This window comes from Podarcis cretensis, assembly GCF_951804945.1.
Source record: "Podarcis cretensis genome assembly, chromosome: Z".
Classification (NCBI taxonomy): Eukaryota; Metazoa; Chordata; class Lepidosauria; order Squamata; family Lacertidae; genus Podarcis; species Podarcis cretensis.
The window spans coordinates 32,901,576-32,916,029 of NC_137184.1; the positions used below are offsets into that span (position 1 = coordinate 32,901,576).

The window sequence follows — 14,454 nt, forward strand, 5'->3', positions numbered from 1 at the left end:
CCCCCCGTGATCCTCTCCCTGCTGGAGAGGTGACGCGGGACTATGGCAGGAGCCTCTTTAGCCGCGCACCACCTCTCCAGCCTGGAGAGCGCGAGCGGGGCTAAAGCAGCCCCCCGTGACCCTCTCCCAGCTGGAGAGGTGACGCGCCGCTATGCGCGCCACCCCTCCAGCCGGGAGAGCGAGCGCAGGGCTAAAGAAGCCATAGCCCCGCGACCCTCTCCCAGCTGGAGAGGTGACGCGCGTCTATGGCAGCAGCCTCTCCGCTGCGCGCCTTTCCGCTGCTCCCCGACCTGCTCTTTGGGGCTGCTGGTGGGCTTCCCCCGCCAGCCCCAAAGAGCAGGTCGAAAGGAACCTGAAGCCTGGAGAGCGAGAGGGATCGGTGTACACCGACCCCTCTCGCTCTCTAGGCTTCCAAGGTAGCCACCTGAAGGTGATTGAATGCACCTTAAATGGCACCTTGTTTTAGAGGGGGAAAACAAGAGGGGGGAAATTCTCCCCCTCTCTGCGCAGCACCTCCTGCAGCTTCGCTGAAGGGGCGCTGGGCATAGAGGGGGAGAATTTTTTTCCCCTTGTTTCCCCCCCTCTAAAACAAGGTGCGTCCTATTGTCTGGTGCGTCCTATAGAGCGAAAAATACGGTACATTGTTTGAGTTCCTGCTGATCTGGATTCTCCCATAAAATCTGAAATTGTAGTTCCACAAAGAGCTGTCTGAGGCACCACTTAATACAGGGGATGGGACCTGTGGAAAATGATTTGTTCCAGTGATGTACAGCCATTGCATTTGCTTACTGTCCCCTGCTGCAAAGCATGCATGGTATCATGCAAACTACAGATCAGTCTGATGCAGTCTGTACTACAGCTGTGTCATGGGTGCCTACAGAGCAAATTACCAAAACAGGTGAGACCAGACGCTGATGTATAACACATGTATAACACAAACATCTCCAATACATTTATTAAGGAAGTAAGCATATATTTAGAAGGTGTTCCAGAAAATAAAAAAACCAAATGGGGAACAATGAAGGTCAAAATAATTCCAAGGACAATAGATGTATCCACCTTCCCATTTTTTTCTCTTCCCAACCCCCAGCTTTAATATCTCAAGCAGAAGCTCTGAAGGAAGAAAACGACAGCTTAAAATGTCAGCTTGATGCCTACAGGAATGAGGTGGATCTTTTAAAGCAAGAGCAGGGCAAAGTGGACAGAGATGAAGACATAAGCAAAGACCAGAAATTAAAGATTCTCCAGCAGGCTTTGCAAGGCATGCAGCAGGTAGGACTCTTTCCTGCAAAAAGAAACCACCTCCAATGAATATTTGTAGTAATTGCCTTGTGCCAAAGAAGATCTCTCTTCCCCAACACGGTGCCCTCCAGACATTTTGGATTCCAACTCCCATAATTCCTGACCACTGTCTATCATGGACGGTGCTGACAGGGTTGAAGTCCTAAACCTCTGGGGAAGGCTGTTCTACTGATGCCTTTTATTGGAGTGAAAATAAATGCCCTCATGAAGCTTGCAACATGTCAACATGTCCAAATCTCTTTCCAAGGTTGCAACATGGGAATGCTCCCTCACTAAGAAGTAGACTTGACTACAGAGCAGTACTGTTTAGGCTTTACAGTGCCAGAGCCTTCCCTGAATGCATTTCTGAAATGTGATTTCTGTTGTAGTTATAAAACTGTTTCTGTGCGACTGGGGAAAGAGTTAATCAGTGTGGTTCCATGTGACTGGTAGAACAATTAATGGACCTAATCACATGGACTAATGCGGGTCTTCTTCACAGAGTTGGCACCATGAAAGGGCACCTAAATTGTTTGTTCCAAGCAGCTGTTTCAGGAATATCTTTTATGTTCCTAAATGCTATGATAGTCCCCAGAATGAACAACAGCAAGTGTTTTGGATAATAAAAAGGGATGTCCTCTAAAAATGAACAGCTCAGGTAGCTTTAACTTTTGTTTGCAAAAGTTGTACCATGAGCAATTGGCTCTATATGTAAAATGGGTCAGACCAGGGGCCCATGTTTTCCAGCATCCTGTTCTCACAGTGGCCAACCAGGTGCCAATTTATGTAATGAATAAATAAATAAATCCTAGTTTGTCTAATATTAGTTTCGGTTTTGTTTGTACTTTACTCAGTTTATGGGATTGGGTGGCTAAAAGTACAATAGATGAAACTATTCTCTTCCTCTTCCCAAGCATCTCCTGAAACTCCAAGATGAATGTGAAAGAAGAGATGCTGAACTGGAAAAAGTCAATGAAGAAAAAGCACAACTTGACAAATTGCTTGAAAGCCTAAATGAAAATGTAAGATTTGCTCCCAGGTGCTGGTCTTGCTGGCTCTCCCTCCTAACTTGGACATAAAGCTCCCTTTGTAACTGGGAGCCAGTATTTCTCTCTTACAATCTAAACCCACCTCACAGGGTAGTTGTGAAGATAAAAAGAATGAAATAGGGAGAACCATGTATGTTGCCCACTATCCTTGGAGGAAGGATGGGATAAAGATGTATATACATACATACATAATCTAGGCCTTGCCAAAATAGTCTTGAATTATGTAGTAACCTATTTACTAGCATTGCTATGAACAGAGCAAAGGTGTTATGAAGTTGGGTAACTTGCATCACATCTGTTGAGACTTTAAATCTTTTACATGTCAAAAGTCTTGTAGTCTCAAGCCAGTGTTGCATTTCATATTGCCTGCCTGTATGACTTTTCTCCACATAATGAGTTTTTGCGATATTGCTGTTGTTTTTAATTATTAGACACTTCTTTGGGGACTTGCACAAAACTTGTTCATCTTAAAATAATAATATTGAGCTAGTGGCTGCACATGATTCTGTTCTTGATTGTTAACTCAGCCTTAGTTTGATAAGGTGATGTTTATCACTGAGAGGGGAAAGTGCTGAGTGGTTCAACTAACAAGAATAACATGCTACTGGGACTATGACTTTTTGTTTCTCCAACTGAATATAGCAAGAGCTGGCTGCTGGACCAGAATGGGGGAAAGACTCCAATGATCAAGACCACGCGAGTTTCGTAAGTTTCTTTCTGAATACTTTGACATAGTCTTATTTTTATGTTTCCTTGTGAATTCAGGTTCAAATATGGCTGCTTTTTTATTAACCCAGTCCTACTATGCAGGGTAGCAGGCAGTATTTTCCTTTGCTTGCCACAAATCCTAGAATGAGCCTCAACCAACCTGTTGAGGTAATATAGACAATGGTGACAATGGTGAATTTGAGGCATAAAACCTTCCTTTTGTCCCTTTCTATTTCTGCACTGGAACATGCCATCCCTATGACATGTGATGCTTAATTCTAGTCATGGTGATTACATGGTTTGTAACAGTTACTGTTCTCAAACTTTATGGAATTGCACCCTTTGTCTGATCTACTAGATCTTGCATGATTATGAAAATCTTGCAACCTACTTTTGGTTAGATTTCTTTGGGCTAATTCAGTTTTAGCTGGCCCTCACCATTTTGTTCCCTGATGGATTATCCCCACTGTGTAAGCTTCCCACTTTCTTAAGGTCTATATATAGCAACACCCTAGATGTCCCGGGCCCTAAGGAAGTTAGATTAGCTTCAACCAGAGCCAGGGCCTTCTCAACATTGGCTCCAGCCTGGTGGAACGCTCTGTCTCATGAGACCAGGGCCCTGCGGGATCTGATTTCTTTCCGCAGGGCCTGTAAGACAGAGTTGTTCTGCCTGGCCTTTGGCTTAGAATCAGTTTGATTCCCTCTCTCTCTTTCTTTTTCCTTTCTCCTCCTGTGAAGAGGCTGCATCCTAATGTTTTAATGTTGTATTTTAATCTTTTTAAAATTGTATTTTAATCAACTTGTTTTTATTATTGGTTGTTGGCCGCCCTGAGCCCGGTCTTGGCTGGGGAGGGCGGGGTATAAATATAAAATAATAATAATAATAATAATAATAATAATAATAATAATTATTATTATTATTATTATGAACTCTTGCTGTGTTAGACAGAGGTCTGCCCAATCTGTCATTTTTGTTTTCAAAGGCAGCCATCAGTTGCTTCTAGGGCAGGCTTCCTCATGCTCAGCCCTCCAGATGTTTTGGGACTACAGTTCCCATCATCGCTGACCACTGGTCCTGCTAGCTAGGGATCATGGGAGTTGTAGGCCAAAAAGATCTGGAGGGCGAAGTTTGAGGAAGCCTATTCTAGGGGCTTCCAAGCTAGGCAAGGAAGTGATGCCCTTCCCCAGCACCTGGTATTCAGAGAGAGATACTGCCTCTGTGCGTGGAAGTTCTGTTCAGCTATGCTAGCCGCTGATAGACCTCTTCTCCATGCATTAGTCTAATCCCTTTTAAAAGCCATCTTGAGGCTAAGTACCTATGATGTAAAGGTTTTACCTTCAGTGCAAGATTTTTTCTTTCTTTCACAAACAGCCAGTGTGCCACGGGAATGGGGGAACTGGATCAGGCTCATAGTGGGGAGGGCAAGGTGCATTTCCCTGCTGCAGTCTAGATCCCCACACCTGCTGTTTCCATTTGCAGAGAGAAGCTCACATTTGTTGGCTGACAACAAATGCTGGCTGACTCTGATTTGCAGTTGTGTGTTTTCCTGAAGAATATTACACTAATTGTGAGCATGCAAAATAAAAATAAAAATCCATTGTAAGTGAAGAAGTCAGTCCCATTCAGGGGTGGGTGGGTGTGCATGCGTGCATTTGGGAATAATTTCTAATGTGTTTTCTCCAGCTCCTTTATCCTATACCCATTCTATAATATTTTTACTGTTTTTAAAGTATGCTTACTGTGCAGGATGCAGCTGGTGACTTAATTGACAGATTGCTAGGATACAAATCAGTGCTAGAAAGTAATTATCTGTAATTGCCTTTAGGCCAACGACTTTTCACCAGCTTGCTCAGTGTGCCAGGAGAAGGAGAGCACACTTGAGAGAGGACTCAACAGCAGCCCTATCAAATCAGAAAGGGAAGCTTTGCTAGTGGGTAAGGATCACCGGCCACGGTATTGTTGAGGCCAGGATACATTCCACACAGAAACATAGGAGGCTGCTGGGCACCATTGGATCATTGGTTGATCTACCTAAGTATCAACTGGCAGCAACCTTTCGAGGTTTCAGGTTGGGACCTTGAACCTGGGACCTTTTGCTTGCAAAGCATGTGCTCTTTAACACCCAGCTACACCTCCCTCTCCCCAAAATATGCCAGCTCTATAAGCTCAGGTGTAAAGGCTCATTATCTTTTGCAATGTGCACAACCTAAATTCATTATGCACTCCAAGCATCTTTATTGTACAACAAATTGGCCTTTCCCCATAAAAGTAAAAACTTTTCCAATGGGTGGGATGGATGATGCAGTCCTGAAACAAACACAAGCTTATGTGTCAGTATTTTTTTTAATCAACAGGCACACCTTCTCTTGGCTAATAGCCAAAACACACCAAGCTGTGAATAATTTTGCCAACCAAGCAAAATTGTTCTGAGAGCTCAATAACAAAGGTGTACCTGCTCAGAAGTACTACTGGATGCTTTTATCTGGGGCTTGATCCACCCACCAGAAGTGCAGCCCAGTCTAATAACCATTAATGCAGGCCCACATACATAACACCTGATGTTATAACAAATAAGTTGGAGCCTGCAGTGTGAATCTCTCTGCACTAGAAGTGGAGAACCTGTGGATCTCCAGATGTTGTTGGACTGCTGCTGATGGGAGCAGGAGGCTAAAAACATATGGAGGGTGACATGTTCCTTCACTAATGACCTGCTGCTTGGGCATTCCCACGACATTTTGAAAAGCCAAATGGCAGCTTCTGCTCTTCCCCAAAGGTACAGAAATGCTCACAGTAGAGACATATGTGTTCTCTGCAAGCATCTGAGTCCCGGATGTAACTCCATTAATTTTGTTTCTCTAGGAATAATCTCAACCTTCTTGCACGTTCACCCTTTTGGAGCGAGCATTGAATACATCTGTTCCTACCTCCAGCGCCTTGATAGCAAGGTATGTGCCTGCACCTCTTGTATGATGAGCAAAGTAAAGTTTGTGCCACTGGGAAACATCTTGTGACACAATTAAAAGCCTCCTAGGCTCCACTGGGAGGAAAGGTGGGATATATAAATTTAATAAATAAAAGCCCAAGCTGTTGCCAGCCAAGGAGTCGTCCCATGGATTTTGGAGTGCCTGCAGATGATGATTATCATTTGATTTCTTGCTCGCCTTTCACCTTGAGGTCCCAGGACAGGCTGCAGTGATTTAAAAATTCAATATTAAATATTCAGTTAAAAGAAATTACAGTCAAGAGGTGGGTTCTAAAACATAAAGTATACATCTAGTGTCAAAGGGTAAAGAAGTGTTTCTTCAGCATATGACAAAAACTACTTAAGGTGCTAGAAGCTGTTCCATGGGCAGGGAATTCCACAGCTTAGGTGCTACCACCGAGAAGGCCCTCTGTTGGGCCCTCCACCCCAGACCTCTGAGGATGTAGGAACTACCAAGTGCCCCCACCCCTCTCTGCTAGTCTTGACACCCAAGAGGATCTGTAGAGAAGGAGGCAGTCTTTCAGTTATTTGGGGCCTAAGCCATTTAGGACTTCAAACACTAAATGTGAGCACCTTGAATTTGGTCTGGAAACCAACTGGCAACTAGTTCTGGGGTATATGTGAATTCTTAATGGAACCACAGCCAGTAAACTGGCTACTGCATTTTGGACCAATTCAATTTTGCAAGTCTTCCTTCAAAGACAGAACCACATAGAGCACATTGCAATAGGCAGGAGTCCGTTCTGGAAGTTACCAGAGCACATCTCTGTCCAAAAGGGAGCATGGCTCCAAATCAGCTGGAAATGGAAATAGGCACTCTCTACTCACCAAGGCCACCTGAACCTCCAGTGACAATATTGAAACCGGGATTAATCTTGTCCAGCTCTTTAACTCTATCAATCACTCAGGCCTTGTACCTAAATTGTGGAATAACTCAATAGTGGTGTCGATTTTAAAAAAATAAATGATAGGAATTGCCAAGAGAATTACAGGCCTATTAGTTTGTTACCATGCATAAGTAAAATCTATGCCAAATCTCTGCTTATTAAACTGGAAGAATGGATGCTTACAAAAGGTCTACCTGGTAAGGAACAAGCTGGTTTCAAGGCAGGACCTTCAACTCTTGACCAGTGTCTAGTGTTAAGTCATCTTGTGGACAAATATGTCTTGAGAAACAAACGAAGACTCTTTGTGGCATTTGTAGATTTAAAAAGTGCCTTTGATTTGGTCGATCGTATTAAACTGTAGACCAAATTGGAATACCGCGGTATTGATCCATACCTGCTTACATTGATTCAATGTTTATACTCCAGTAACCAAATATATGTTAAAGTTTCAAAAGATGGTAGACTTGTAGGTCCAATTCTGAATAACTGAGGAGTTAGGCAAGGCTGCATCTTGGCCCCTACCCTATTTAGTCTCTTTTTATCTGACCTCCCATTATTTCTTCAAAATGTAACTACTCATATTCCTTATTTAAACAGTATCCCAGGTTTTTTATTACTATATGCAGATGATGCGGTAATTATCTCACTTTCCTCTTTGGGTTTAAAAAAAATATTTAAGAGTTTCTCAAACTTTTGCCCTCTTAATAACCTCAAAATTAACTATGATAAGACAAAAATTATGCAATTTACAAAGAGGGAACCCAAAAAATTGGATAATCAATGGACATCTAATAAAAGAAGTGAATTATTTCAATTATCTGGGAATTGTATTTAAAAATAACATGAATTGGAACACACATATCTGTGCTGCAATAGCTAAGGCTAAAGTGACAGCTCACCATATTAAATCTTTTTTTATTTCTCCTGTAGGAAATAGATATATTCCAGCTGTATTGCAAGTGATTGATATGAAACTTTGTACCCAAATTTTATATGGCACCCCAGTGTGGATTTCAGGTCACCTTAAGAGGTTGGATAAATTCCATGCAAAATTGAACTTGATAGGGCTTAATTTAACTGACTTTGAAAATTCTGACCCCAAAGATATTTGGGAAATTATCAGGAAGAATCTTACAGAAAAAGGTGTTCTCTCCACTCTTGAGGTTGCAAAGCACAGCACTTGCTCTCCTCTCTATTTAAATCTCCCATTTTGTAGAGATTTTCAAAAGGGATACATGACAAATCTGAAGAATCATGAATTGTGCAGGCTGTTTATGTTAGCCAGATTTAATATGTTTCCCTTAATGATAGTAAGAGGAAGATACTTGGCTCTCCCAGAATCAGAGCGTCTCTGCATATGTAGTAAACAGGAACCTGATACTTTGGAACATATTTTCTTTTCTTGTGATTTTGGCATTTGTGCCAGAAGACAATTAATCAGAGGCCTTACAACTCAATAGGCTCAATTCTATGCTACCAACGGTTCAGGACCTGCTCTCGGACAGGAATGATCAAATTACTTTAATAGTGGCTGAATTTTTGAGTGCTGTCCATGTGGAAAGACTGGGCCATTATAAAGAGATTTAGTGGTTCTTTATTGATTGGTGATGTGGTAATGTTGTGTTATTTATGCAAATTGATTTTCTCTGGAGTTAAAGATCTGACTGGGACAAACCTTGTTATGTTGAGCTTGTATTTTGCACAATTTGTATACCGTGTCTGTTTGATAATGTGTGGTTTGCTATGCCTAATAAAGGATATGTTTGTTTGTTTGTTTGTTTGTTTGTTTGTTTGTTTGTTTATTTATTTATTTATTTAAAACTAACTGGCTTTGATGGGGGATTGGAGGCCAGCAACATCTGGAGGGCCAAAGATTCCCAACCTCTGCATTTTAAGTGCTGTGGTCACACAATCTATTGTGCTTCAATAACAGCCTCCTGATTTTATCCACATATTCTAGCCCAGGCATAGGCAAACACGACCCTCCAGATGTTTTGAGACTGCAGTTCCCATCATCCCTGACCACTGGTCCTGTTAGCTAGGGATGATGGGAGTTGTAGTCCCAAAACATCTGGAGGGCTGAGTTTGCCTATGCCTGTTCTAGCCAGTGAATTGCAAACCGAAGAGCGGGGGCGGGGAGGTGGGAGTGGAGAGATAAACCCCTGGAAAGATCGGGGGCTCTTTGATTCTCACTTATCTTTTAAACTGGGCTGTGCAGTTCATCCATAGCAGGTGTAGTGTTTCTGGTCCCTGGAGTCAAGAGCTCCCTAGAGAAACAGTGGACAGTGAGTGACCCAAGTTCGTTAACAGGATTGTGAGTCTGGCATATCTGTTCAGGATACCCTGAAATGTCATCTCACCCAAGGTGTTAAATGTAAACCCTTCATGGTGAACTGAGAGGATCGTCCTTTTTTTTTTTGTCTTGAGCTGTTTTCAGTTACATTCTGTTTTTCTTTTCTAGATTTGTGCTAGTGAAGTGGAAGCCCTCATGATGCGACTCCAGCACACTTTCAAGCAGGAGATGAGTGGTGTTGGAGCAAGCCTTGAAAAAAGGTGGAAATTCTGTGGCTTTGATGGACTGAAAACAGCCACATGAACTTGAAGCTAATAGGACTTTGGACCATGAATTTTTTTTTTCTGATTTCTATCATTGATAATAAAGAGAAAGATTGCAAGCAGAAATTGTTGCCATTTTGCAACAGAAATTGTTTGTTGGGTGAGTTTACAGCCACCAGAGAGACCTAACATTTCTGTTAGAAACTAACCATATGATATTTCATTTCAGTGCTGCGATTACTGTACTCTGTTTCTTGACTTTTATTTGGACAGAATCAGCCATTTTGGACCTATCTGTTCTCAAACGGTTATGGAAATTGTGGAAAGACCAAAGCAGTGCTTTTTTTCAGCTGGTTCCAGTTCTGGGGTTTCTCAAGTCAGTTGCATTACCTCCATTGTTAGTGTGTATGCTCCCAGTGGTGGCTATTGGGTGTCTTAGAGCAGAAGACTGGGAGGCCAAGGGTTGGTCAAGCCACATCCAACGACAGCTGGAGCCAACTAATTTTGTCCATATCCTCCTCCCTTCTGAGTTCTAAAAGGGCAACACTTAGACTAAGGGGAAGGAAGCTGACAGCCAGTGCCACCCTCTGGATGCTAGTTAGAAGGTAGGCAGGTGGCAGCTGCTTGAGAGCAGACTGAGCTTTGTGGAGCAGTTCTCCATTTGCCCTAATGGACCACCCTCCCCTGGGTGCTTACATTCGCTGCTTTAAGCACATTCCATGTGTTTAAACTTGGGAACAGTTGTCCTAGCAAAGGTTTGTAAGGGCCAGGCTAGATGACACATTGGTGGTCCATGATCAGACCAGCTGTCTCTTTAAATTTCATTTTAATAGCCATTGTGGAAGAAAGGAGATTGAAATGTGACTGCAGTGCTACAGTAGACGGGGGTGGTCTATTAAAAATTCATTCCATTGTGCTGCTTTCCTGATTGAAATCTTCCCTTTCTCCCCTGGAAGCTGCTATTTGTCATGGTGAGAAAATGACAGCTCCTGAGTGAGTGGAGGTTATTTTGTTTGTTTATTAAATTCATATCCTACCCTTTCTCCCAAAGTTGCCCTGGGGCAGGGGCAAACATCAGGTGGTAAATGACTAAAATTTTCTTAAAAACAATTCCTATACAGATTTAAAAACAACAACTAATTAAATACAAATTAAAGATGCCAATGCAGATTTAAAAAATAGCATGGAAGAAAAGTTCAGTCTCTTCTCTCCTCTCTCTCTCTTCTCTCTCTGTGATCCCAGTTCAATTTGGACCCCTCCACAGTTGCTTTTAACAACTATTTAGAAGAAATGAGGGGGTTGTTTCTGATCATGGATCTCTGACTTTTCATCAAGCTGATTCTGCAACACTGAATTATTTTGCAAAATTGCTAAGGGTTTTTAACATGAGTGGTGGCTCTCCTCCATGTGTGGTATCTTTGCTACAGTCTTCTGGGTGCTATTATTATTGTTGCATGCCACCTCCAATCTCCAAGTGGTGCAAGATTCCAGGGTGTTCCAGGCGCTTTACCCAGGGTTTGTGTTTCCTTTTGGAAATGAGGCACAGTGGAGACTGTGGTGTCTTTAGGCTATCGGGTTTATTTACAGATACATATAACCTGAGCCTATGGTGGATGGGTTTACAGCATCAACACCCCCCAAAATGTCTTGCTTCTTCCATAACTACAGTCTTGGATCTAAGAATGTCTAACCATGCTCTCTATGCATCTAGCTCACATTGCTTCCAACTTTTAAAACTCTGGCTTTATCTGTTGATGGAGGGGCCACACCCATTTTCTGTCTGGTTCTCTGTTCTGGTCTGATCACTTATCACCTTAGACAGTCACAATAACACAGGAGACTAGTCTGACTTAATTAGCTTTTGACACTTTGCTGATTCCAGGGATTAGAAGTGTCTTAGCACCCCAAGCTTGAATTATATTCTAACACTCACTGGATCCATGGATTTTAGAAGTCTAGCACCTAACTTAAAACACATGAGTCTGGCACCCAGTTTTAACACCCTAAGAATTAATTAAATTCTGATACTACTGGACCATGAATTTAGGGGAGTCTGGCACCCACACACTTGTAACATTTCTTTATTAAATTTCTATACCACCCCTCATCTGAAGATCACAGGGTAGTTTGCAGGTAGCTTGTACCATAGGTCAATGTTTCCTGTGCCCTGATTATTAAAGTCTACACTGGGAAAGATGGCAGTAAGAATAGATTGGCCATAGAAACTCCTGCTAGGCCATGTGAAATTCATTTTCATATTTTACCATGTTTTTTCCGCATTAAAATTTTTCTATTTAAAGTGGCTACTGTAGTCCAACTGATACAACATAAAACAATCTGTTTAGAATATTAAAATGATCACTGTTAAACAAGAAGCATTATCAGAAATGGCAACAGTTCATTAACTCTGTATGCACAGCAGTCAGTAAAAACACAAAATGCCTCTTCAAATAAATAAGCTGCTCTGCCAAAGGCAGGCAAGTATGGCAGGCACTAGAGACTGTATTAAAAAATGCCCCATTCTGCATCCAATGGCAAAAATGGCACAGAGCAGCAGGGCCTCTGATGGGGATCATATTTGTTCAGGCAACATTGGATGGCCGCTTATAGATTGCCAGAATATCTACATCACCATAAAAACAAAACCAAGGACACGTGTGCATATGCTAATTTATATACTGTGGTGGGATAATGAGCTGCTTGTGCGTTAAAGCTGGATCCCTCAGAGCTTACTCAGTGTAGTGAAGCCCTGCCTTGAGCGGAGCCCTTTGGCATGGCTCCGTCAGTCGCTGGTAGAATCTGACAGTGGGCGTCTGCGGAAACGTTTCCAACATAAAAGCTGTTTGACGGAAATGCGTCTCCTGGATTCTCTGCGTGACAGTTTCCGGCGAGGGGTGGGGGTCCTTAAAGGGGTTCCTGATACCTCCTCACTGTTCTCACTGGAAGTATCCCAGAGCCTCCCCTCCGACTCCCTTTCCTTTGGAGCTCCTGCACCCCCCCTACTGGTTCCCTCTTCTGCTGAAGTGTCTCTCCTATTCTCCTGGAGCCTTCCCACCACCTGTTCTTCCGATGGCAGTTCCCTGACATATACATACATACAAATTCAAAAATGTAAAAATAAATTCATCTTAGTATTTGAGGAAGACAATGACCAGATAACCTGTACACCTGGTTGGTCTGCTGTCCAGATGCTGAAGGGCAACTTCAAGGCCCTGCTTTTTCTCATTTAGGTTTAAAGCGGACTTGACTGTACTGCCCTCTGTAATGTTAGATTACGCTAGGTGGAAGATTGTTTTTAAGGGTCCAGGTAACATAGTAAAGGTAAAGGACCCCTGACCATTAGGTCCAGTCGTGACCGACTCTGGGGTTGCGGCCCTCATCTCGCTTTATTGGCCGAGGGAGCCGGTGTACAGCTTCCGGGTCATGTGGCCAGCATGACTAAGTCGCTTCTGGCAAACCGGAGCAGTGCACAGAAACGCCTTTTACCTTCCCGGCGGAGTGGTACCTATTTATCTACTTTCACTTTGATGTGCTTTCGAACTGCTAGGTGGGCAGGAGCTGGGACCGAGCAACGGAAGCTCACCCCGTCGTGGGGATTCGAACCGCCCACCTTCTGATCAGCAAGCCCTAGGCTCTGTGGTTTAATCCACGGCGCCACCCGCATCCCTGTCCAGGTAACATAGGCAAGCATATAATAACACAATCTTCCTTATCTGATATTTTGGTTTAGCATTGCCATTCGGCTGGGCAAGTATCCAGCACACTAAAGTCTGAAAATCTTTGTGGCCAAACCAAAATATCAGAGAAGGAAGATTGTACCTAGTGGTGTCATGGGACTACTAGGTTCTTAAAATACTTTCTGATACTGAAACAGGGCTCAGAGCTATAGCCCAATGGTAAAGGGTTGGAATTAAAGATGTGAAGGCCCAGGAAAATGGAACATAGAGAAGGGTAAAGTATTGGTTCTCTTCATAGGGGGAGGGATCCAGTTTTTTCCACTGGATGAAAATGGAAGTTTAGGGAAACATAAATAGTATTTTCTCTTTCAAAATGGCTGGGTTTGTTTAGTATTTTAAAATAATACTATGTAATACTATAAAGTGGTTTTATCCAACTAACTTCTCACAACGGACGCATTCAAATTAATGGATCTAAGTTAGTCAAGTCCATAAATTTCAATGGATCTGCTTTTAGTAGGACTAAGATTGGAAGCAAGCAACCCAAGGTAAAGACAGTAACATGAGACCAGCTTATGACTCTGAGACTTAAACTTGAGATGCTGAGACTGGACCCCAAAATCTATGTCTTGGGGCCTCCTGAAGTGGTGGAGATGGAAGAAAGAGCAGTAACTCCTTTATTTTCTACTTTAATGTTTTCAAAGTATTTTTGTCTCTCAGCTGTAATCTTTGGACTTGTATTGAAACCCCCAGCTGAACCCTGGGTGCATTTTCAATGCCAATCTGAAGAGTCCACTCAAGTGGTGAGTAAATATTGAAAATATTAGCAAACAGTATTTGCACCCTACAATAATTACAACATTGCAGCCTTGTGTATCTGTCTCGGTGCACCACAGTGCAAACCAATACGGTGTAAGTAAAGAATGTTGGGGAAGACCTGGGAGAGACCAGGGTTCAAATTCCCACTCTGAGGGAGCTCACTGGGGAACCAAGAGCCAGCCACCGTCTCTCAACCTAACTTTTTCTGGATATAACATGGGAGAAGAGGGAACCACGTATGCCATCTTCAGCTCTCTTGCATGTACGCGACTGCGGGGGCTAGCAAAGGAGGACTGTTCACTCGGCCTCCCGTTTGCCAGCCCGCAGCAAACACATTTCTCTGGGTTTATCGACAAGCCTGTGATCATGGTTTTGCTGAAAGGATGAAACCCGACTTGACAGAACGTTGGCGATGCCGGGAAGGGACTGCCTCGCTCTGTCAATGCGTTTGACGGATGCTGTGAAGCCCCGCCCTGCAGGCATCTAATTGGTC

The 14,454-nt window shown here is 43.0% G+C and overlaps 1 protein-coding gene across 5 annotated transcripts in view; it reads left to right on the forward strand.

Moving 5' to 3' along the window:
- ENOX2 (ecto-NOX disulfide-thiol exchanger 2) overlaps window positions 1-9,591 on the forward strand; it is a 43,261-nt gene extending 33,670 nt beyond the window's left edge. For 4 of the 5 annotated variants that reach the window (XM_079962994.1, XM_079962998.1, XM_079962996.1 and 1 more), the window contains exons 10-15: window positions 1,091-1,272; window positions 2,196-2,303; window positions 2,973-3,035; window positions 4,865-4,973; window positions 5,899-5,984; window positions 9,371-9,591. In XM_079962994.1, the coding sequence (XP_079819120.1) occupies window positions 1,091-1,272; window positions 2,196-2,303; window positions 2,973-3,035; window positions 4,865-4,973; window positions 5,899-5,984; window positions 9,371-9,505 (683 nt within the window). In that variant the 3' untranslated portion in view covers window positions 9,506-9,591. Of the gene's footprint in view, window positions 1-1,090; window positions 1,273-2,195; window positions 2,304-2,972; window positions 3,036-4,864; window positions 4,974-5,898; window positions 5,985-7,839; window positions 7,959-9,370 lie in introns of those variants that run through there. The other variant, XM_079962995.1, reaches the window with a different exon arrangement.
- The last annotated feature ends 4,863 nt before the right edge of the window (window positions 9,592-14,454 follow it).